The 26,068-nt window shown below is 39.9% G+C and overlaps 1 protein-coding gene across 1 annotated transcript in view; it reads left to right on the top strand.

Moving 5' to 3' along the window:
* Nucleotides 1-1,035: 1,035 nt before the first annotated feature.
* The window catches only part of LOC117367454, a 232,252-nt gene continuing 207,219 nt past the window's right edge, over nt 1,036-26,068 (top strand). The window contains exons 1-3 of the mRNA XM_033959999.1: nt 1,036-1,167; nt 3,211-3,281; nt 5,301-5,419. Coding sequence (XP_033815890.1) covers nt 1,156-1,167; nt 3,211-3,281; nt 5,301-5,419 — 202 coding nt within the window. The 5' untranslated portion in view covers nt 1,036-1,155. The remainder of the gene's footprint in view (nt 1,168-3,210; nt 3,282-5,300; nt 5,420-26,068) is intronic.

The following is a 26,068-nucleotide window of genomic DNA, read 5'->3' on the forward strand; positions in this document are numbered from 1 at the left end:
AATTTCTGACTTTAAAAGCGGGTGTTACTTCTTTGGGGGCAACTTTTGTTCTTCGTTACCCATGTAAATGTGTGATACAGTATCAAATGCAAAAATATGTCTTCTATGATCCTACCCAATTGACAACTTTCTTTACAGGTGCTTGCCTGAAAGCAGAGACAGTATGAATGCTCATTGTTTAATTTGGACATCTCCTTCAGATAGCCATGTTTCTTTTTTTTCCATTAATGTTTTTGCATAATAACTTGTTGAATCTATTTCTTAGATCTCAGTATTGAGGACTTGAGTTGAAGTTTTTAAATTTCTTTATTATGTTTGCTCATATTATTATAAAATATATTTGTTTATTTACTTAACTCAACTTTTCTGTACAAGTGGATAATTGATAATGTTATAGAAAATCTGATAAATAAATAAATAAAAAAACAAAAGTGGGGTTACAAATAGCAGAGATAAAGGCTATAAAAGTGTGGAGGGACAACTTTCATGTTTTAAAGTTTGGTGTATATAGGGCAGGGGTGTCAAACTCAATCACATGAGTGGCCGAAATCTAAAACATAGGCTGTCGCGGGCTGAATTTTTTTATTAATATACTTAGAGTTCCTTTTATTAAGGTACACTAACTGATTTAGCGCTGTGACAGGGAGAGTCCTGTCATGCTGGAAGAAACTTTGCAGTGCTCTAAAACTATCCCTAAACCTGCTCCTAGAAGCAGGCAGGTTAGGGAAACTGTCCTGCAGAATTTATCCCCAATGAAAGGCAGACCAAAAGTGACCTGATTATACTTGCCTAGTTCTAGTGTAGGGAATGCTAAAGGCAAAGAACTACAAGTACCAGCAGGCACCAGGCCGGTGATAGCAAAACTCACAAAGGGATTGGCTCCTGCAATCAGCTCTGCTGGGGACAGGGCTAGTCAGCAGGGAAGCTATCCAGGCTCATTAGCAAAGCACCAAAGAACCACAGGTGTTTCTAGAAACAATCAGCACAAGGCTAGAGAAAAGGGTGTGTTCTATAGGCCAGAGAGGCAGTCACCAACCTTCACCCTGCCTGAACCCATTGAAAGAGGCAGACAAGTACAATCCAGGGGTCAGAAGCCAGAGACCAGCATTTCCCACAGGAAACAGGGAGAAAATCTCAGACCTGAATCATGTCAGCATGCTTCTGAAGGTAACACTGTTTAAGATGTAGAAATGCCAGAAGAAATATATACAAGTGATTATGAAATGAAACCTGTAGAATCCTGTTTGCCTGAAACCATGCTTGCTGATTAAAAGCTTGGGGAAATCATATGCTGTTTCTGGGAAGGTGGAATTGCCTCACAAACCTAATAACAGAAGGATGTAGAATCCTTGCTTCTGATTAAATTGATGTTAACAGAAGAGTTGGAATAATTGTGTCCTGAAATTGCACAAACTCAGAAATACTGTGAAAGAACCAGGCTGAACAGTCCCAGCTTGTTCCAGGATTTTGATGCTGAAAGCTTGGTCTTTTGTTTTTGTGATAAGGACTGGCATGTTGAAAGCACATGTTTCGTGGAAAATTGCCTGATAGTGAACTGTACAATTGTGGAGCCCGGTTAGGCTAACAAGCTGTTTAGCCCCAGAGCAAGTTTGTGGTTTGTTTGTTTGGTTTTCTTTCACCAAAGTATATGCCAGAAAATAAAGACATAATATTCTCACTAAACACCTTTGCTGGACCTTTTTATTTGATACAGACACCCCTCTACCCTCCATGCCTCATTCAACTGCTTGGCTGAGGCTTGGATGACCCAAGTCAGGACTCTGGCTAATCCAGTTCAGGTCTTACCCGTCACAGCGCGCGCTAAACGTGTACCTTAATAAAAGAACCCATTAGGGCTCCTTTTACTAAGGTGCGCTAGTGGTTTTAGAGCATGCTACAATGCAACATGTGCTAAACGCTAACGCCTCCATAGAGCTTGTGTTAGTATTTTTTGTTTAGCGCGTGGTTTGCGTGCGCTAAAAACGCTAGCACACCTTAGTAAAAGGAGCCCTTAGTCTTGGTAGAAGTATAGGGTTACAACCTCCCCAACCCCATGCCAGCTCTGTGATGTACACAAAATAAATTAAAAAGACTTTGCCTCTCTCTTTTAGGTCCTAGTTCACACTTGCTGTCCAACACCAGCTCTGGCAGGATACACATATTGTAATCAAAAAACAGAAAATAAAATTATTTTTTCTACCTTTTGTTGTCTGGTCATTATTCAAATCATGTTGGTCCCAGGCTCTGGTTGTCTTCTGATAACTCACTTGCCAGGGTTTCCTTTCTTCTTCCCTTCCGTTTCTCTTTCCTCCTCCGAAGGTATGGCATCTTTCCTTTTGGTCCGAGATTTGGCCTTCTGTTCCTTCCCTCCCTCAATCCCGGCTTCCTAGCCTCACATTAAAGCAGCCTGCAGAGGATTGCCAGTCGGCTGTAGCCATCCTAGTAAGCTATCGTCAGCCTCCACAGTATGTTCCCTCTGCCATAGTCCCGCCCCTCCTCTGACAAACGGGACCGTGGCAGAGAGAACGTGCTTCTGAGGCTAAGGCAGCCTGCTAGGATGCTACAGCCAACCAGCGATCCTGTACAGGCTGCTGTAATGTGAGAACGGGAAGCCGGGATGGAGGGAGGGAAGGAATAGAGGGCCAAATCGCGAGCCAGATTTAATTACCCTACAGACCAAATTGGCCCACAGGCCTTAGTTTGACACCCCTGATATAGGGTCTGTAGAATGAAACTGCAATTTCTTTTATAACTTTGATGTTTATGTACTACAGCCTAAAATCTGTAGGTACCTAAAGTGAGGTATGTGATTTCTTGGGTTAGTTTCTTTGTTATTGACAAAAGTTTTTCATTTTTAAAAAAAGTAATTAGATAATACCTGAGGCTGAAACATTGCAGAATTATGCAGTTGATATCCCGCTATCATGTGGTGTAAATATATATATATTTTTTTTAATTTATATACTGCATGAAAACTATGCGGTTTACAAATGTCACATGCCCACTTTTGGTACCTTTTCATTTATCAAGTCACATTTATTTTGGATCAAAATATATTGTCTTGCTGAGAATCCATTCACCTAACTTGAGGTACCTAAGTCAGGCACTCAGCTCTCTATTAATATTAACCTATATCTTACAAAAGTTCTTCCCTTGTGTGTACACTGCAGAGTTGCCAGAATATAATGCTATTTGTTTTGTTGCTTTTAGACCTGGATTGTGAATGCTTCAGAGCATAATGCTATAAACCAAGATTTGCCTGTCAGAAGGACTCCTTACTGGTACGTAGAAAGTTAGAAAAGCTCAGGATTTGTGCAGTCATTGAACTCTTTTCCAGTGGATATCTGGTTCAATCTAAAGAAAGCTCTTATCCAGGCAACAGCATGCACAGACACATATACTTTGCTCCCTTTGGTCCTGTAGTAATACATATGAACATGGGGAAATTCTATAAGAGATGTCTAAATAAATAGGCACCTAACTTAATTAGTAAATTGGCTTCAATTATGAACTTAAAAAAAATAGTTATTAATTGGGAGTTAGGTGCCTATCCTCTTAGGTGTGATTCTACAAAAAAATAGGCACCTATCATATGGCACCTAGCGGCTCCTAACATCAAAATAGGTGTGTTTAGGGATGGCGACAGACTTAGGCACCACCAAGCACAATTCTCTACACTCCCCCCTCCCTTTTTACAAAACGAGAGCAATTTTTAGCACAGGTCGGCATGCTGAATGCTCTATGAGTGTTGGGAGCAGCGCAGAGCATTCAGCGCACCGATCTGCGCTAAAAAACGCTTTTATAAAAGGCACCTATAGTATAAGTCTTTATAACCCTGGCCTATATTACAGGTGTCTAAATTTTAGTTAGGTGCAGCTAAGTCTGATTCTATGATGGGCGCCTAAATATGACTGACATGGAATAGACGCCTATCTTTTATAGGCACCCATTACAGAATCCAGCCCACACTGTCCTGATTCCTAAAAATGGATTTATAGTGTACTATTTAATATACTATGTGAAAATATTATACCACTTTTATATAATTAGGTACAATTTTTAGGGGAGTTTGGGCGTATAGTTCCCAGGCTTTAATCAGTTGTAGATCATGCAAGTTTGATGATGGGCTTGTAGCATATGACAGGTGGGATAGAGAAGTTAGAAAGCATTTTGCTTCTATGTATTAACTAGGACTGTACCAAATATTTGTATTCGATTTGATTTGACCCCAAATAGTGACCTGGATACATTATTTGTATTTGGCTGTATAGTGATTTATATTCAAATACAAATCTGGGGATTTTAGTGTAGTAAATCCTCTTGAAATAAAACACTTGATTTGTGATTTCATGTTGCTTTTTTTATTATTTGTTATGTTAAAGCTCAATGCCCATTATTTGTATTCGGTCAAATAATATTTTTCATTATTTGTATTCAACTGAATAGTATAATATGCTATTCAGTACAGCTCTAGTATTAACATAAAAACACAACAATAGAGATTTTTTTTATCACCTTGCTAGACTATTTCTCTTCCTTCAGCAAATAGTGACATATCTCATACTGGTGCAGCATGATGGCTGTGGGCCTCCCTTGGAGACAGACTGTGGTCCATACTTTAGGTTGAGCAGTCTGTGTACATAGATGTTCTTATAAATCAATCTGAATAATTTTCTTTTGGTTAACCGTGGTCTTTCAGGGTACTCTTGGGCATTGGCCTGTGGATGTTTGGTCTTGCAGGCTCCTTTCTGGTTGAGAACTGAGTTCCTCTTTGGAGCCCAGTCCAGGATGAAGACTTTTTTCCTGAGTCTTACCAAACCTGCTTTTTGTTTCCCCCTATTCTCTCCTCCCCCTGCCCCCCCCCCCCCACTTTAATATGCCACTGTTATTGACAAATAACAAATATTGTTGCCAACTAGAAAACATTAATTGAACAATAATACATATTATTGTCATAAGCAGCTTAGTAATTAGTCCCCTAAGTTTGTACTTGAGGCAGTGGAGAGTGAATTAAGTGAATGGGAAAACCAGGATTTGCTTTATCCACCAAGCTACTCTTTTATTTCACTTGATACCACAACAGTTGTGTTTCCACCAAATTATTGTGATACAGAATTTTCTTACTTTCATAGTAAAATCTTTCACTGCATTGTAACAGTAAACTAAGGGCCTTGATTACAACGTTCCATAATATTTCACAAGCAGATTTGTATGACAACATGAGGGATTATTCCATGGATAGGATAATGTTATTAAATAAATGTTTGGTTATATGGTATTGCCTGTTTTTAATATTTTAGGTTGACACAGGGGAAAAAAGTTCCAGATCCCATAAACTGTCCTCAAGTCACTATTGTGGGGCATGTGAATACCGCAGATTGTACTTTATCTAGGCGTTATATCTGTGAGGGGATTCAGGGTGAGTTAGACTGGATACATAATAAGTTTATCTTACCTACAATGAAGGTATGAAATATAATCTTGAAAATGAGATCTTTCCATTCCATAAATTAATCAGAAATGGAAGGTGAGTTACTGTAAAAATCACATTGTGTGCAAATAGAACTAATTTATTATTTCCATTATCAGTATATTCTCCAATGATATAAAGTTCTGTCTTATCTTTTTTTGTTAGTAGCTTCATATACACTGCAAAAAGGGAAGACAAGGGGCAAGACTTTGCTTACTCATTGAAAATCTGAGGCTATTTTCTATATTTTTATAGAAGCCTTAGTTGTACAATATACGATACTTCAACCCAAACACATAAGATTTGGCCTATGATAACTGAAACAATTGAAAATCTCCACAACAGCCATACACAATCATTTTCTGTGGTATAATAAATGATATCTATTTTTTTAAATCAAATGTTTTACCATTTCCTGACAAACTTTATATGATTTGGATCTAAGCAGATACTACTTAAGATAAAATGTCAGTGTCACAATCTGTATTATGTATTATTGCATGGTTTAGGAATAACTAATATAAATGCTTCCTTTGACTATGCAGGGAGAGACTTTTCTATTATCAAGGACAAAGTAGGTCATTAATTGATTTGCAAAGACCTGTAGAAATTTAGAGAGAATCTATTTGGTCCAAGGTGTGTGTAATAGGGTCAGGCGGGTCATTACACATACACACTAATCCGGTTTAGGCTTTAGTGCCATCAGCCTGTGGAGCCTTGTAAGTTATTCTTAACGTATGTTAGCTCACTTTCTCCCTCTATTCTTTCTGTTAACAGTAATGGTTACTTATATATTCCTTTTGGCACCGTCATTACTCAAAAGTTAAGACATATTTTTTGTTTATATTTTCTATCGTTCTCCCTTACTTTAGAGCCTCCTGTTTTCATTATTATAATCATTTTTTTAGGCATATTTTAATATATTTACTTGGTTTAATCGTTTTTAATTTTCCCTGCATATTTCTTCCACTTGTATGAGAGTTCCCCATAAGATCTACATAGTCCTGTGCATTTTATTTCCTGCATTCTCTACCAAAATATGGCTGCTTTTATTTGTATTTATGGTTGTGTGTTGTGTTAATATATCCAGTTATAATTACTTTTATTCTGTCCGTTTCTTAAATAAGTTTTATAACGTGTTCATTATTACTACTCTTTTCATTTCTGCCTATTTGGATTTATAGCTGTGTGATGTATTGATATTTTTATTAATTATTATTTATTTGTGTAATAACCTCTGTATGTAAAGTTTTTTTAAATACGTTCCACTTGTTTTAATTATTTTATAATATGATTGTGGTCTACAATCTTCTTGTATCTGTTTCTTTTTAAGGTTTTTTTAAGATCCTTTATAATTTATAATATATGATGGTTGTTGTTTGTACATTATTTTATATCCTTATGACTATCTTGTTGTTTTTTTTCATTCTATAGCTGCCACTATACAGTTTTTTGTGACTTTTTGTTTTTTTCCCTCTATTTTTACCATGGTATGTATTTTATTTTTTGTTTATGGTTATAGTATCTATGTTTTCTTTCTCTTTTTCTTTTCTTTTTCTCTATTGTGTTTTTTTTCTATGGGTCACGTTCTCTCTGTGTGTCTATCTTTGTCTTTACATACTTTTGCACATATTTCTTATATATATATTTTTATAGTCTATTAATGTCACTTATCCTATTTTGCATGTATTTTATTCCACGTTTGTTCTTTTTATTTATATTTCTTTCTTTACGCACATGCGTATCTTTGCCGTACTCTTCACAAACTTTGGTATACAGTTAGGTTGATACACCATTTTTTTGTTATGATGGTTTTTTAGTTACTATTTTAATTTATTATGTGTTTAATTGTTTTTTTAATAATAATAAATTTTATGTTATATTTGTACCTATTAGGACCCCTGACGAAGGTTTGTCCGAAACACGGACCGTGTCGGATCCCCTGATTGGTAAAAGGGTTTGCATATAATAATTTTTTGTCACAAATACATTTTGCCTACGTCTTGTACAGATCTGCAGTTTTGTCTTGTTTGAATCCATCTGAAGCTATTTAATTTGGATTAATTCATTGGATCCTTTACTATAGGGGTCATTTGCTAGTGATTAGCACACTGTGACCATGTGACTGGGCTGGGCGGTTGATACCTGTCAAATATCTTCCCCCAGATCCTTCTGGTCTTCCATTGACCCTGCTACCATACAACCCATACAGAGCTAAAACAGTTCTAAATCTTTTATTCACACTTGACCAGGTCTTTCCCCAAGTCCCCCCTGGACTTCATAGATCTTCCAAGTCCTCTCCCAACCCCTCATTGGCGCTCTGGGTCTTCCAGCAGCTCCCAGTGCCATCACTGGTCTCTCTGCCATTCGCAACAGGCTCCGCCAGTCCCTCTACTGGTTGCTCACCAGATCTTTTGGCCAACGTTCTCCCGGGTCTGTCAGGCTGCTTTCAATGGGCTCCTCTGGCAGCTCAACTTGACCTTTAATAAAGGATTTCTGTACTTTTCTCCATGACTCTTCAGTTCTTCAAATTGTAAGAGGTCCATCACATTCTGCCGGTCACCTCTTAGATATTGTCCTAATCTCTGAGACTTCCGCTCCTGACTTCTCTATTCTAGTTGTTCTGCCGATTCCTTGGACAGACTCCTGGAATTCACATACACTATTGTTAACTCAGAAATTTCACCTATCTCAGACTCTTTGGTAACACAAGTTAGGAAACTCAAGACCTTAATTCCTGAAATATTCTTTAGTCACTGTGAATCGTTTCCTGATAATTACTCCTCATGCACGTTGGCTGACCAAGTTAACATGTGGAATAAGACTCTCAGGTCTGCTCTCGATGACTCTGCCCCTCTTTGCCTAGTTTCCATTAAACATGGTGATTCCCAGCCTTGGTATCATTCAGGTTTGATTCTTTTGCACCTCCAGCTTCATAGCATTGAACGCTCCTGGTGATGTAGCCCTTCAATAATGACCTTTCAGAATTTAAAAAAAAATCCTCGTTACATTGCTCATATATTTTGCATAACGCTAAATGTACTTCTCTGACATTCTAAAACATGACCTAAATTCATCTCATCTCTGTCAGTTATTGAATTCTCTCTCCAAACCATCTACTTCCAACTCTTCAGCAGCTCTTAGCGCTGAAGAATTTGCAAAGGGATTTCATGATAAAATTATGATTCTTCATGACTCCCTGGTGCCAGTTCTTTCTCCGCCTGCTTTCTCTACAGGTGAAAACCTTGTGACAACCTGCCCTGAAAACAGGACGCTCTCAAATGCTCTCATTCTACAACTTCACAATCTGCAGTGCTAGTTGCATCACTTACCTCTTTTAACCCTCAACCAGATCTCTCTCTGAAGAAATTAATAACACACCTGAAATATATATACCTCCAACTGATCCTGTGCCTGCATCACTTTTATTACGTCTTACTGAACCTCTTCTTGAACTATTACTATCAATGGTCAACAATAGTCTCTCCACAGGTGACTTTCCTTTAGAATGGAAAAATGCAGCAGTCATTCCTCTCTTGAAGACACATGGATCGGATCCAAACACTGTGTCTAACTACAGGCCAATTTCCAATCTGCCTTTTGTTTCCAAGATTGTGGAAAAAGCAGTTGCATTTCAACTATCAGACTTCCGAACAAAAACAAATGCATTACACCCTTGTCAGACAGGGTTTCGTTCAAACCATTCTACCTAACACCTCGGATTGTTAAATCATATAAGACATTACTGGACAGTGGTCGAGATGTTGTTTTGTTCTCCTTAGATATGTCGGCAGCCTTTGACCTGGTGGATCATAAAATCTTGCTGCAACGCCGAGAAGATCTTCAAGTTACTGGTCTCGCTCTCCAGTGGTTTGTCATATTTGACTGATTGTACTCAGTCAACTATTCAAATACCTTTTCTCATCCATGCCCAGTGAAATTCAGGTGTACCGAAGGGTTCCATTTTAAGTTCAACATTGTTCAACATTTTTCTTGTGCCACTTACTTGCATTCTGCAGTCTCTAGGCTTTATATTTTACATTTATGCTGATAACATTCAGCTTATTTTTCCCTTAGATACACATTCTCATGTGGCCTATTCCATTGATTTCTGCAAAGCTGGACACTATTGCAGACTGGCTTACGGTAATTAAGCTCAAGGTTAACTCTCAAAAGACAGTAGAGTTGCTTTTTTCTTCAAAGAATTTACCTGAAAATACTTTACATTTCACAATGAAAGGAGAGTCCCCTTACAATTCTCATCTAAAACCAAAATTCTGGGTGTAACAATAGATAATACCCTAAGCTTTCACTCACACATCTCTAAGTTGGTTTCCTCATCTTTCTTTGCTCTCCACCAAATTCAATCCATTCATTCATTTCTTCAACAAAGTTCACTCCGTATTATAACACACTCCCTTGTTTTGAGCAAACTTGATTATTGTAATTCTGTTCTCATTGGACTCCCGAAATACCAATTACATCATCTACAATTAGTCCAGAACACTGCAGTGAGATTACTCCATCACTGTTCTAAGTTCGATCACATCTCACCACTTCTAAGATCAGAACACATGCTTCCGGTGTCATATTGCATTCCCTTTAAATATAACATATTTTCCCAGCAGATTCTATCGAGTGGTCTTCCTTCATTTTTATAAAGTCTTCTAGTCCCATAATAGCATCAAAGAACCTTATGCGCCTCACAACAGCAGTTATTAGTCATTCCCTCATTTAGACAACTTTTTCTGGATTTCCATAGGAATTCTTCATTCTGTTTTATGGCTCTTACTCTCTGGAATTCTTTGCCTTTTTACCTTTGTTCAGAGAAATCATTTGTAACCTTCAAAGTACAATTAAAGGCATACTACTTCTCTTTGGCCTTTAGCTCTTAATTTACTTCCTCCTGGTGGCTACTTTTCTTTTGTATGAGCAGAATTAAATTCTTTGTTTCCTCCCTTATCACATTGTTCATCCCTTTCCCCAACCTTTTTATTTTTATTGTAATCCTTGATTCCCTCTTTCTCCATGTTCTCAACTATTTTTCTTTGTTTTGTCTTCCTTTAGTTCTTACCCTATTTAATTTGGGTCTATTGTATCGAAGACTGCTGTGAGAAGACTGATTTGCAGTGATCCAAGAAGTAGAGAATAGGGCTTACCACTTCTATCAAAGATAGCTCAGTTGAGTGATGAGGGCGGAAACCAGTTTGGTAAGGATAAAGAACATTCGTTTTTTCCAAGAAAGAGGAGAGTTGGTTAAATACAATTTTTTTCTGTCAGCTTGACTATAAAAGGAAGAGTAGCTTTTGGATGGCAATTAGTACAGTCTGCAGTTGATGAATTTAGTTGTTTGACCTTTGAAAATACTATTTCAAAGGTTGGGCAACGAGCCAGAAGAGACACTGTTGGTGATCGTTCTATGAATGAATGGGCCAAAAGTATCAAAATGTTTTTCAGGGTGATAGGAGGTAGAGCTTCCAATGGGTTAGTGGACATTTTCATGGTTTGTATGGTTCAAAGGGTATTGGTAAGTGATGGGAATGAGAATTCAGATAAAGTACTGAATGAAAAGTGATTGGAAGTTTTCATTGGGCTGGGGATAGTTGGGGCAGAAAAATGAATAAGTTTGTTATGGACTGCTTCAATTTTATCGTGGAAATGATTTGCTAAATCTTGGGCAGAAGGATTTGAAAAATTGTTCTTTGGCTGTTTGGGGAAGTAAGTATATGTAGGATCATGTAACTCTCCTATTTTTTTTTTTTAGACTTCTAGCTTTTGTATACAGATACTCCAAATTGTAGTTTTTCCCTTGTATCTACAGCCTGGTGAGAAGATGACAGGGATAATTTGAGTCCTTTGCTCTGCCTTCCTCTTAAACATGCCTGGCTCTCTCTCACCATTATTGAAACCTCTCTTTTGAAACTTTCTAAATATCCTATTTCAGTAGTATCCTTCAAGGATACTCCACACTGAACCATCCACTCCTGGGAGACTGTGGGCTGTTCTATCTCCTTTTTAAATGTTAGCGCCAGCAGCCTGGTTCCATTCCAGTTCAGATGAAGTCCATCCTTTGGAATATTGCCCAGTTTATTTATTTATTCAATTTTCTATACCATTCTCCCAGGGGAGCTCAGAATGATTTACATGAATTTATTCAGGTACTCGAGCATTTTTCCCTATCAGACCTGGCAGACTCACAATCTATCTAATGTACCTGTGGCAATGGGGGGATTAAGTGACTTGCCCAGGGTCACAAGGAGCAGCATGGATTTGAACCCACAACCTCAGGGTGCTGAAGCTGTAGCTTTAACCACTGTGCCACACTCTCCCTCATCCCTGTACCATTGTCTCAACCACGCTTTGAGACTTCAGAGATCTGACTACCTCTTGGGTCCTGCGCATGGAACTGGGAGCATTTCTGAAAATGCTACCCTGTAGGATCTGGATTTCAGTTTTCTGCCTAAGAGCCTAGATTTGGTTTCCAGAACCTCCCTCCCACTCAACACATATAGCTGCCAGAGCAAGGTAGATTTGGTTTGGTAAAATTTTATAAAATTCAGGATTCAGGCCATCTCTATGATTTATTTTCTTAGATTCTGCAAAGCATGTGTTCTTAGTCACATTCTCTATAAATTGTAAGTTATTGATTCTATAGCTTTTGTATTTTGATCCTGTAGTATGTTATTGACTCTGTAGTATACGTATCTCTGCTCCTGAAAACTTTGTGTATGTATCCTTGTAAACCGTTCTGGGCTCCTGGGAAGAATGGGCTATAAATATGAATAAATAAATCAAGGTCAGGGATCTTTGCCAACTTCAAGAGACCAATTTCATGTTGGGCAGCAATGTTCCGGAGAAATTCAATATTAATCTTGATAAAAATGCACAAACTGGCTATAGATATCTGCCTTTTTTATATAAGTCACTGTACCTTCCCCCATAACATGAGACATGCATGCCAATTTCCCTCGGTCACACCAAATTTGGAAGAAGCTTTCCCAGTCTTGTTCCCCCAGTTGTAGAGCTGGTGTTTATAAACCTTAATGTGGATCAACACTCTCTCATTCAAAAGAGCACCAATCTGCTTCCAGATATAAACATACTGTTCCCCATCCAGATTGTCAAGACCCTTGCCAAAAAACAATTGCTCTTTAAAGGGAAGTTTGCTTAACGTTGCCTTAGACTAGAGCAAGCATGTCAAACTCACGGCCCACAACAAACATCTTTGTGGCCCAGCCAATGTAATCCAATAAGTCATAACTAGAGCCCGCAAGATTTTTCCCACAATCCATCCGTACAGAGCAGTCGCCTATCTAAGCCAGTCGAAAACAACAATACAATGTACGAGTATAACCAGTTGCTTATTCTTATTAAGTATTATGATGCGGACGCCTAGAAGTCTTTCGACTGTGGCGGTATAGAAGAATAAAGTTATTATTATTATTATTAGAGAAGTTTGCACCTCTAGTCATAATGCACCATTTTCCCCCACTAATACTAGCAGTGAATAAGACGATAATAATACCTACCATGCCATTAGTCTTGTATTGACTTGCTTAGTGCACCTAACAGGAAATATTTCGCCTTTGTGAAGTACAATAAAAATTTGAGTATAGGTTTATTTACATTATACTTATCAATTTGTGCAATTATTCAATGTCTGGTAAAATTAATATTTAAGAAAATATATTGATTTTTATTGAAATGTTTTTTTTTTGTGTGTTAATGATTACTCATTTATTTCAGCTCTTTGTATTCAGTATGTCTTTATCAAAACCAATAGTAGTAAAACTAAATGAAAAATTGCTGATGAACATCGAAATTTCCAAGAAAAGTGGAAATTGGAGTGAAGTGGAAATTTTGCTGTGAAGTAAAAACTAAAATAATATGCTTGATCTGTAATAATGCTATTAGTGTGCCAAAGTTATATAACATTAAATGGCACTATGAACAGCATAAATCAAAATATGACAATTACGAAGGATTAATGAGACAAGAAAAGTTGAAAGAGCTCAAGTTGGGAGTGAAAAACCAAAAGTTCATGTTTGCTAAAGTATCACAAGAAAATGAAGTGGTGGTGCAATCGGAGTTGATAGCTAAACACTCGAAACCTTTTACCAAAGGTGATTTTATCCAGGAATGCCTAATTAAAGCTGCAGAAATTGTTTGTCCTGGAAGTGTGAAGGTTTTTCATACAATCTCCTTGTCTCGAAATACAGTTGCAGAAAGAATTACTAATTTGGCAAGCAATTTAAATGATCAGATCAAAGCAAAATCATCTAGTTTTGAAGTTTTTTCCATTGCTGTGACAAGAGTACGGCCATTGGGGGTGTAGCTCAATTAGCTGTGATTCTTCATGCTTGCAACATAAATTTCAACATTTTTGAGGAATTATTGGAACTAGTACCGATGCGTGGCACTACAACAGGACAAGATATATTTAACTGTGTTTATGAACTTCTGCAAAAATATAATTTACCTCTGTCAAAACTAACTTATGTAGCTACAGATGGAGCTTCTTCAATGGCCGGAAAAACCAATGGTTTTCTAGCATTACTGCAAAAAACCCAAAGTGAAACTTGTGATGGATCCAAGATTCATCATACACATTGCATTACACATCAAAAAGTATTATACACAAAGGTAATAATCATGGAAAATGTGTTGACATTTGTCAAAAAAATTATCAATTTCATAAGATCGCAAGGCTTAAATCAGTGACAATTCTCTGCTTTCTTAAGTGAATTAGAAAGCAAATATTCTGGTTTGTCCTACTTTGCCGAGGTACATTGGCTACCTGCTCTAAGGTCCTTAAACAATTCTGGGACTTGAAAGAAGAAATACGTCAGTTTTTAATAACTAAGAATCAAGACACAAAGTTGTTTTCTGATCCAGGATGGTGAAAGATTTATTCTTCATGATTAATATAACAAAAGATTTAAATTTAAAACTACAAGTTAAAGCATTCCACTGTAAGCTAGTTCTTTGGGAAAAGCAGTTGAAAAATGAAGATTTAGCACACTTTCCAACATGCAACATAAATCAAGTTTAGGTGAAATTATATTGTATTAAAATTACACAGAAAAAAATTTAAGCTTTAGAACTGAGTTTGAAACAAGATTTGCATATCTTAAATCTTTGGAAGACAAATTTTCTTTGTTTTCTTTGATTTTCTCAATAAATATAGAATCAGTACCTAATCATATGCAAATGGAAGTAATTGAGATCAAGTGCGATTCAGATTTGAAGGCAAAATATAGTGAAGTTGGTTGCTTGAATTTTACAAATATTTGTCAGCCAGGTTTGAAAATACTCAAAAATTCACATCGTTGCGAGCAGTTATATACACTTATGAAAGGAAATAAGTCTCCTATCAGATCTAGAATTACGAACATTCACCTTGGGCCAGTTTTAAAAGTAATCACTGTGGACAAGATTCCCCCAAAATAGGAAAAATAGTAGCAGAGAAGAGATGCCAAATGTCAGGAAGAAGACATTAATTTTATCGTTGCTCTTGTTCTTTTTTTTATACTGTACTTTTCAAAATAAACCTGTTTCTATGTTTATGCTTTTTTGCGGCCCACATAAACTTAAACCTTGTTTATTTGGCCGTGTCAGCCTTTGAGTTGGACATGCTTGCCTTAGAGACTGAATCTCCCGCCCATTGCCTAATCCAGAACATTCTACAGGTGGAGATAGCATATGCCGAGACCTCACTCAAGACCCTAATAAGGTCATACAGCACATCTGCTATGTAATCAACCATTGTTGGAAGGAACTGGGGTCACTGATGTCGTCCGAGTCTCCTGCCCTTCTGAGCTTTGAAATGCTTGCTCAGGTGACAAATGACACTGCTGTGGCCACTTTTAGGCCTAACACCATAACCTCAAATTTTCTTAATGACAAAGTTCAGTCTGTGGTCCTGGGAGTCCTTCAGAACCACGCCAACTTCCCTGGGAAGGGAGATACATTTAATAACTTGCGTCACTAGAGAATCCACCTTTGGCGTATTAAACAGTATCCATTGGGAAGAGCTTTGTTATAAATTTGGCTACCCTCAGGGGCCCTGCAGGGACCTTCCAGTGTCCAGTTAGCATCCTACTAATGTCTGGATGCAAGGGAACAGGAATAATGCCAAAACTTTAGTGCTTAACGATTTCACCACATATACTGAGCACTAACTTTTATTCCAGAAATCTTATTATATCAATTATTATGGTAATGTAAAGCTATATGATGCCCGCTCATTCTCAGTGGCACCACATATGTAGATAAGAGGCTAATTCTTTATATATATTTTTGCAAGGGCAAACATGTTGCCTGGCATTTGTGCTGCTCATGAGCAAGCACTGCAAGGCAGAGGTCTGCAGTGACTCCAGCTTTAATTCTGGAGGGATTCTGCAATGATTCCCTACAGAGCAGATGGCTTGAACAGCCTGCACACCATCGGGTTCTCTCTAAAGTCCAAGGCTGCCATCTGATCGAGGTCTCTAGCCCACCAAGCTGAGATGCTGAATCTCCAAGCATTGTAACATAGTAACATAGTAGATGACGGCAGATAAAGACCCGAATGGTCCATCCAGTCTGCCCAACCTGATTCAATTTAAATGTTTTTTTTTTTTTTATTATTATTTTTTTTTTTTTCTTCTTAGCTATTTCTGGGCGAGAATCCAAAGCTTTACCCGGTACTATGCTTGGGTTCCAACTGCCGAAATCTCTGTTAAGACTTACTCCAGCCCATCTACACCCTCTCAGCCATTGAAGCCCTCCCCTGCCCATCCTCCACCAAACGGCCATACACAGACACAGACCGTACAAGTCTGCCCAGTAACTGGCCTAGTTCAATATTTAATATTATTTTCTGATTCTAAATCTTCTGTGTTCATCCCACGCTTCTTTGAACTCAGTCACAGTTTTACTCTCCACCACCTCTCTCGGGAGCGCATTCCAGGCATCCACCACCCTCTCCGTAAAGTAGAATTTCCTAACATTGCCCCTGAATCTACCACCCTTCAACCTCAAATTATGTCCTCTGGTTTTACCATTTTCCTTTCTCTGGAAAAGATTTTGTTCTACATTAATACCCTTTAAGTATTTGAACGTCTGAATCATATCTCCCCTGTCTCTCCTTTCCTCTAGGGTATACATATTCAGGGCTTCCAGTCTCTCCTCATACGTCATTGGAGGACCCCCCTTCCCCTTTCTACCCTCAACCTCATGTTTGTATTTGTAAATTGTCTTTTAATGTTCACTCTTCCCCTATCTATAATTATTATTTTAACTTTTTATTTTTAGCATTGTAAACCGTCTAGATACTTGTCGATGGTTGGTATATTAAAAATAATAAAACTTGAAACTTGAAAGCAGAGGCAAGGATTATGAACCATCTTCATCCAAATTCTATGCTGCCTGGGTTCCTGACACTTGAGCATGGCTTAGACTAGGAGACCCCATGCCCCTTGTGGGAAGAAGCCCAGGCACCACTCTCACCAAGAATCCTGAAGGGCCAGGCCGGCTTTTGTAGCTTAAAAAAGCTTCATACATCATATGTATGAATTTGAGAGTGTAGTACTGCCTAGGTTGCCCAGAAGACCTGCTGGGGTTTATCCACCAGCATGTAGCTGCTTGTCACTGGAGACACAAATTACCGGCTCCAGCTGAAATTTCTGGCCCAGGAAACATTCCATGTGGGTTCCAATCCCCACAGATGCATGAGAAGTGGTTAAGCCCAAAGTTCCTGCCCTGCCCCCCTCCCCCATGTGCTGTGACACATGTGGAACAATAGTCCCCCTTGCACAGGCATCTGCCGCAAATCTGGCATGAATCCAAAGGATCTCCACCTGAAGAGTTAATCTATGCCCATTTGAATAAAAAATGAGAGGTTTTAAGGCAGATAGAGGCTTTTAAAATCAAATCAGGAAATCCAAGATGGCAGCCGCAATAGTGATTTTAGCACCTAAAATGGCCTGTGGAAGCAAAAATGAAACATAAATTCAGGGAAGGGTTTTGGAGATGTGGTCCCTGTCCCTAGCCTTAGAAACCTTTACAGTTAACTTTTAAGGACCCCGTCCCTCCCCCCTCCCCAGTTTTCCCTTAGGCTGTAATAACCTTACTCACTGCACCATGCTGGATGCTGGGAGATGCTAACTGAGTACTTCTAGTCAGAGGTATGAGTAGATTGCTGCCTCAAACAAGCCTGACCAAGGAAACCCAGCTTGTTTCTTCAGACTGCCGTCCAGTCTCCCTGAGGGACTGGACCCTGCATTCCTCCCCCCACCTGAAGCACGCCTGACCTTGTGGAGGAGAAATACAGTCAGCCCTGATCTTGATACAAAACTGCCACAGAAGTCATACAGCCTGCACTAAAGCCCAGTGCAGAAGAAAGCTGGGGCAAACCTGCTCCCAAGGGAACGGTCCCTGATCCACTGAACTATTAATGCAGGCCAGTCACACAGGAATCATGCAAAGCATGTGCCTGCAGGCTACAGACCTCTGCTCTGAGAGTCTGTATCTTCTTGCAGACAGAGATGTCTCAGGGGAACCAAGAGCCTCTGCAGCACCAAAGCCTCGTTTATGGTAGAAAAGCCTGAAAAATATAGAAAATAAACGTGAGCAGAGCACAGAAGCTCCTACAACTTCATTGTAGAAAGTAAGAGTGAGGAAATCTAGCACAGCCCAGAGTGAGAGGAGAAAGAGCTGAAGAATATGTAAATTAGACTTCGTAGTAAAGGAGGGTAAATAGCCATTGGTCAAGACTAGTGCTGTCCGATTCCCGATTCGAATTGATTCACCGATTCATTTCAGGTGAATCGGTTCGAATCGATTCAAAAACCAAAAAAAATGGCCTCTCAATTCGGCACTGACCCTCGTCCCCTAAAGCAGGATCGGCAGCGCTGCCTCTTGCTGGCCGGCCGCTGCTGCTCCTGACATCAGAGGAATGGCAGGACCATGGCAGAGAGAAGGCAGCTCGGAAGACCCGATGGCAGCTTGCAAAGATCGCCAACACTAGCGATCTTATGCAAACTGATGAAATGAGGTACATTAAGGCCAGGGGGAACACGCAGGCCTTCTGGGAGTTGGGAGAAGTACAAGCCTTCAGGGGGGACAGGCAGGCCTTGGATGCACGCATTCAGTGGGGACAGGCAGGGCTTGGATGCAGGCCTTCATGGGGGATAGGCAGGCCTTCAGGGGGGACAGGCAGGCCTTGGGTGCAGGCCTTCAGTGGAGGCAGGCAGGCCTTCATGGGGGGGAGACAGACCTTCAGGGAGGGACAGACCTTCAAGGGAATGGGCCCTGATGTAGAAGTACATGGAGGGAGGGAAGGGGGGTTCAAAGAGACATGCATATGCCGGACTTTGGGGGAAAGAAATAATGGGTCTAAAAATAGAGGAGAGGGAGAGAGATGATGGGCAATGGGATTTATGGAGGGAAGGAACAGAAAGGGAGAGAAGTTGGACACAAGGGATGATGTGGAAGGGGGATAGAGATACTGGATAGGAGGGTAGTTGGGAAAAGAAAGGGAGAGATGGTGGACCCTGGAGTGGTAGGGAAGGAAGGAGAGATTCTGGATGAAAGGGTAGTTGAGAAAAGGTGAATCTGTGGATAGAGACGAAAAAAAGGAAAGATGCCAGACCTCCAGGGGAGGGAAGGGAAACGGAAGGGGAGGACAGAGAAGGAAGATGGATGGTTAGTATGGAGAAAGAAGGAAACCCTGGCAAGGGTTGTCAGAAGACAACCAGAGCCTGGGACCAACAAGATTTGAATAAGGACCAGTTAACAAAAGGTAGAAAAAATCATTTTATTTTCTGTTTTGTGATTACAATATGTCAGATTTGAAACGTGTATCCTGCCAGAGCTGGTGTTAGACCGCAAATGTGAGCTAGGATTTAACAGAGAGAGGAAAAGTCTTTTATGTTTGTTTACACCAAAGTGCCAGTGTGGTTAGGAGAAGGCAAAGGGGATGAAGAGGCTATAAAAAGGGTGAAGAGGTTATAAAATAAACCCACCAGGATGTTTTTAAAAAAACAAACAAACAAAAAACACCCAATTGGGCAGGAAAATCGAATCGAATCGAATAAAAAAAAATAAAAAAAAATAGATTCAATAGGCTGAATCGAATCGAATCAAATTTTTTTTCCCTGAATCGGGCAGCACTAGTCAAGGCTTATATTCCTGTTGCACTGGAATTTAAAGCTGCTTCTCTTCAATCTTAGATATAGCCAGCACAATTTTTCAGGGATCTCAAAATCCCTCCTTGAGGGCTGCAATCCAGTCGGGTTTTCATGATTTCCCCAATGAATATGCATGAGATCTATGTGCATGCACTGCTTTCAATGCATATTAATTGAGGAAATCCTGAAAACCCAACTGGATTACGGCCCTCAAGGAGGGACTTTGAGATCCCTGATTTAGATGTTAGATTGGAACAGACTTACAGTAGCAGCATTGCAGTCTTGCACTCGGGACAGATGCCCTTCTTCCCCCAAGTATAAGCAGCTCAGCTAGCAAATATCAAAATGGGAACTTCACAACTGATTAAACTAAACTAAACTAAACCTTAAGTTTGTATACCGCATCATCTTCATAAAGATAGAGCTCGACACGGTTTACAGGTAATTCAATAAATGAGGGAAAGACATAATAAGAAATTAGAGGTTATGAAGAGGATAGCTAGCTTTACATTTTAAATAGATAGCTTTACGTTTTGGAGAAAAGCCAGGTTTTTAGATGCTTTCGGAAAAATTGGAATGAGCCTAGGTTCCGCAGCGGGGCAGGAAAGTTATTCCAAAGCTCAGTGAATTTGAAGAAAAGGGATTTCCCTAATTTACCTGCATACATGACACCCAAATTAAAATTAAATTAAAATTACCATACATACCTTGGTATAGAATTGATGGGGAAAAGCCTAGGATGCCAACTTAGGAGAAAAAACTGGGCATAGGAGACGGTGACCAGGCACAGCAGCAGCACTTGCCAAATTTTACTTTAGGACCGAAGCCGAATGACCCATCAATTTTGCCGTGTCCCCTCCCTAAATAGACAACTGGAAGCCAAACCAGGAAAAGAACGGCAATTCTCTGCATGATTGACATCTTGTAGGTAGCCAATCCCTGTGCCTGAAGGGTTGGGAGTGTAGGATTTCCATGGGGGCGCCGCCTATATGTGGAAATGTTGCTGGTGAGCGCTGGCAGAGAGGCGGGGTAGTGGCTACTGGCCCAACACTTAGGACCCTCGCCTTGTAGCCCAGTAGGTGTCCTGCTTATGTGTTCCTCGTTTTTGCTGCTGCTGCTTCCGGGAGGTCAAGAGTCGTGGGTGCACTATTGCTGGCGTTTGGGGGGTGGGGAGGGAAATTTCTATATTCACTCTATAAGACACACAGACATTCCCACCCACTTTTTTGGGGAAAAAAGTGTGTCTTATGGAGCAAAAAATATGGTATGTCTCCTTCTAAATCCTTTAAACCACCATGCAGTGTTATTCATAAAACTGTTAAAGGAAAATCAAAATAATGCTAAAAATTTATGATCCATCGGTATGCTCAGTGCTCCAGCAAAAAAGCCTTGAGAAGGTAAGACTGTTATGAAGAGGAACCATCATTGCTCCACCAAAGTTCCTCCTTATTAAATTGATGACAATGAAATGCTATTGATGAACACTAGTTACTATGTTTCAATCCATTCAAACTTAGGTGGCTAAACTGAAACCACTGGTGGTACTAGTTACTCTGTTTAAGTCCATACTAGCGTATATGTATCAAGACAAAAATAGCACTTATCTTTTGTGGGAGGAATAATCCTCTAAGGTAGTGCCTCAGTTCCCATCGATACAGTTATTTCTTTACAATACTCATGAGTCTCCAAAATCCCTCATGTCAAAAGTGTCTAATATGTCCAATAAATAAAAAAAAGAAAAAAACAGTATCCAAAAAAATGAAAACAAAAACCAAAGCAATAAAACTAAATTAGCCAAACATGGCTTCAATTTTTAACTCCAAAGTAATTGTCTCAAGAGCCATCCATAATGTGCTTCAATCCAAATGTGCTCCTCGCTCTTCAACTCTGGCCGAGTTTCTTCTGGGCTTCGTCGGGAGGAGGGTAATACAAGGCATCAAAAAAAATGTTCGGAATCATCTGACAACAAAGCACATTTTTCTAAATCAGTTTATCACACTGATTTCAGATCAGTTGTTAGTTTTTTTTCAGTCACGTAAACTTTTAAAGTTATGACTAATATTTTAGCATATAGGGATTTAAGAAGTGCAGCATCTTCGGACCAAAGTCAAATAAGCACACAGCATAGCATAATTATACTGGACTGTGTCACTTAGCAATCAATATTTATTCAAAAATGCATAGAGTATGATTTCTTTTTTTTGAGTTGTCCTTGGATTGTCATGGCACAACATCCAGCATTAGTCGGTCATCATACTCTCATTCCAGAAACCTTGGTAGTGATGCTCCATTAACTGAATGTCCTGGTGAAAACGTTCTCCTTGCTCGTCACTCACCATACTATGATTTGCCGGGAAAAGTCAAGATGTGAGTGCAAAAAGTATATTTTTAATGACATGCGACAGCCAAGTTCCTGATATAGTCAAGGAGATTCTGAACTCCTTCCTTGTATGAAGGAGACTTATGGTTGCCCAGAAAGTTTTCCACTAACTACTTGAATGCCTCCATAGCTTCAAGCTCAGCTGCTGAGAGTGATAGCTTAAAATCTTCATCCTGCATAATGGACTTGATCTGTGGGCCTAAAAATATCCCTTCCTTCAGTTTTCCAGTGCTGATGTTTGGAAATTTCTTAACAAGATATTAAAAACCTGGCGAGTTTGCTTTACCCTTGGCCTTTACCAGGTTCTTCATCAACCCCAGCTTGATATGAAGAGGTGGAATAAATATTTTGAGGATCCACCAATGGCATAAATTTCACACTGCTTGTCCCTGGGTTATAGGTATCCCTCAGCTACCAGACATGCTTGACATAATGTTCAGCAGTAGATCTGCTATCCCACAAGCACAAGAAACAGCAGTATTTAGTGAATCCTCCTTGCATTCCCATTAGCATGCCAATAAGCTTCAGATCACCACAGACGTTCCACTGGTGTGTTTTATAATTGATTGTTTCTAGTAAATTCTTCATTTTCTCATAAGACTCCTTTTAGATGAGCAGAATGGGCAATTTGTATACTTGGTTTAGAATGTCCATTGTGCAGTAACACTGCCTTTAGGCTTCTCTGTGAAGAATCAATGAAGAGATGCCTTTCATATGGACAATGCACTTGTAACAAACTGTTGAAGAGCCCGTTGATGTCATGACAAAAGCAAAATGAGCCATTTACAGTGAAGAATGTTGTTAAGTTATGATCCCTTTTTCTGTAATGAGTTATATTAGCATCTTTTGCTTAAGCCTTGAAGCAAGAAGTTCTGCTTTTTCTTTTGAAAGATTTAGATCACAAATAAGATCATTGAGTTCAGCTTGTGTAAAGGTCTCTGGTTCTGAATCTTCATCATTCACATAATCAGGATCAGGTAATTCTGAATTGTGACTAGCTGCTGCATCATCATCATGTTCCACAGAAGCAAGCCCATCTTGTGGAAGTACAGGGATAGGCAGTGAGTCATCATGAAGAACAGGCCTAATAGCAGAATCCAGAGTATATAATTTTGTGCTTAGTTTTAGCTGAGAATTCACTTGTGTTCACAAGGCAAAAGTAGCCATCTTTAATTGACAAGGAAATTGGAAAAGAGAGTGGAACCAACACATTTATTTATTTAATTTTCTATACTGTTATCCCAGGGGAGCTCAGAATGGTTTACATGAATTTATTCAGGTACTTGAACATTTTTTCCTGTCTGATCCGGTGGGTTCACAATCTATCTAATGTACCTGGGACAATGGGGAGATTAAGTGACTTGTCCTGGGTCACAAGGAGCAGTGTGGGTTTGAAGTCACAACCTCAGAGTGCTGAGGCTGTAGCTTTAACCACACTCACTCCCCTGCATATGTCAATGGGAAGGCTGCAGGAAAGGCATGAGCAATGTGTATCAGTCCCAGCTTGTTTTCCAGTGAAGAACTTCTATTTAAAAGGTATTGGGGGGGGGGGGGGGGTCAGGGTGAGAAAGTTGAGAAACTGGTTTTAATATAGGTAGCAACCATTTTTATCTTTTGTGTCGTCTTGTTTGTCTCTGCAAATGGCTTCAGACAGTAACTTATTTCGGGAATTCTTGTGTTATCAAGGAAAAGTTGACAATTTTGTCTGGTTGACCATTCCATGGTAGTGCCACGGGAATGAAAACTGCTGCCACAGTAATACCAAGGCAATGGGGACTGAGGGCACTGCCCCCACCCTCTTCCCTAATGTATATCAGACTTTCAGTTGTGAGTTTTGTACTTTATTCAAAATTAAAAATGTAATCCCTTTTTCTACTTTTCTAATCATGTTGGTCTCAGTCTTTGCTTTCTGCTTTCCTCTGTCTTCTCTTAACTCTCATACCAGGGCTTTGTGTTCATTTGTCACTTTTCTTTCGCCTCCTGTCTTCATCTCCTCTACTACATCCATCTCTAACAGTGCGTGTGTGGGGGGGGTTCCTCTCAGTGTTCTTCAGTTTATTTTTCTCCCTCTCTTCATTCATTTTTACTCTATAGTCTTCAATTTCCCTCTTTTTACTGTCTACCTACAGTTTTCTATCTCTTGTCTCTCACACCACACTTCTCATTTCCCTTCCTCTTATTCTCCACTCTTTCACGAACTCTGCCCTCTATCCCCTTTCATCCAGCATGTCTTTCTTTCTCTCTGCCCATGCCCTCAATACCTCACGCTTATATTACAGCAACTCGCTACTCTCAGGTCTTCTGCTCTGCCATCTTTCTCCCCTCAATCTGTCCAGAATTGAGCTGCACGACTCATATTCCATGAGAGCTGCTATACTCACGTTACCCCTGTCTTAAAGTTGCTTCATTGGCTGAATGCAATTCAAACTCCTCTTACTGACTTACAAATGTATTCGCTCAGCTGCCCCTCACTATTTCTCTCCACTTATCTCCCCCTATGTTCCTCCAATGTGAGCTTCACTCAACTGATAAGTCCCTCCTATCTATGCCCTTCTCTTCCTCTGCCATCTCCAGACTCCATCCTTTCTATCTTGCTGCTTATGCCTGGAATAAACTACCTGAATCACTATGGCGTGCTCCATCGCTGATAGTCAGGGCCGCCATCAGGGCAGTACTACCAGTCCTGCATTCAGGGGCCCGGAGCTGACAGGGGGCCCGGGCTCCCCCAGGGTCCTAGGCAGTGTTTTAAGGCAGGGGCGCCAGTAGCTCGCCAAGGCAAAGTGAGTCGATCACCCAGGACTCACTTTGCCTTGGTGATCTATCGGGCTGATCAGTCTTCCTCTCCCTGACGTCAATTCTGCCGTCGGAGAGGAAGTTCGGGCCAGCCAATCGCTGCCTGGCTGGGCGGAACTTCCTCTCCGACGGCAGAATTGACATCGGGGAGAGGAATGCTGGTCAGCCTGAAGCAGGGAGAGCATGCGTCGCGTTGGCGTCGGCTTTGGGGCCTGTTATCCATTGGTGGGTCCTGTTCCACGATGGCAGCGGCAGTGGCAGTGGCTTGGGGAACGGCAGGGAGAAAGAAATAAAGGGGGCAGGCAGGGAGACAGAAGGAAAGAAGAGAAACAGAAAAAAGAAAGGGGGCATGAAGAAAGGAAGAAAAAGTTGTGGGAGGGAATGAGGTGTGGAGGAGAGGAAGCATACAGGCTGAAAGAAGGGAAGAAAGATTGGATGCACAGTCAGAAGAAGAAAGTGCAACCAGAGACTCATGAAATCACCAAAGGTAGGAAAAATGATTTTATTTTAAATTTAGCAAAGTGGAGGCAGTATTACCACAGTTTTCAAAGGAATTTGCCCAAATAACTTAATAGTTAACTGGGTAAATTCCCAGAGATGAAAACTTCCCTTCACTTACTATGCAGAGTTCTGAATTTATATCTGCTGTCTATATTTTACAATATGGTCCCCTTTTACTAAACCGCAATATTGGTTTTTAGCGCAGGGAGCCTATGAGCGTCAAGAGCAGCGCCGGGCATTTAGCTCAGTTCCCTGCGCTAAAAACTGCTATTGTGGTTTAATAAAAAGGATGGGGGGTATATTTGTGTATTTTTTTATGCTTGTTACTGAGGTGACAATGCATAGAGTCATCTCCCTTGACCTCTTTGAAAAAAACCCAGAATAGGAATGATAATTAACATTTTCTCAGCGTATAGTGTGCTTTGTGTTTTTTAATTTTATTGTTGGTAGATCATTTTGACTTGGTCATTTTAAAGTAGCTCACAAGCTCAAAAAGTTTGGGCACCTCTGAGCTAGAGCGTTGAAACTGTGTATTGCTATTTTATCCCCCCTTTTACAAAACTGTGGAGCGTTTTTTAGCGCCAGCCGTGGTGGTAGCAGCTCTGATGCTCAGAATTCTATGAGCATCAGAGCTGTTACCACTGTGGCTAAAATCCACACTACAGTTTTGTAAAAGGGGTTAGTTTGTGATGACATATTCCATACTAGACGAAGGTGTTTTCTGTGTTCTGTGTGTTCGAAAGACATGGTTTT

This window comes from Geotrypetes seraphini, chromosome 10 (genome assembly GCF_902459505.1).
Source record: "Geotrypetes seraphini chromosome 10, aGeoSer1.1, whole genome shotgun sequence".
NCBI lineage: Eukaryota > Metazoa > Chordata > Amphibia > Gymnophiona > Dermophiidae > Geotrypetes > Geotrypetes seraphini.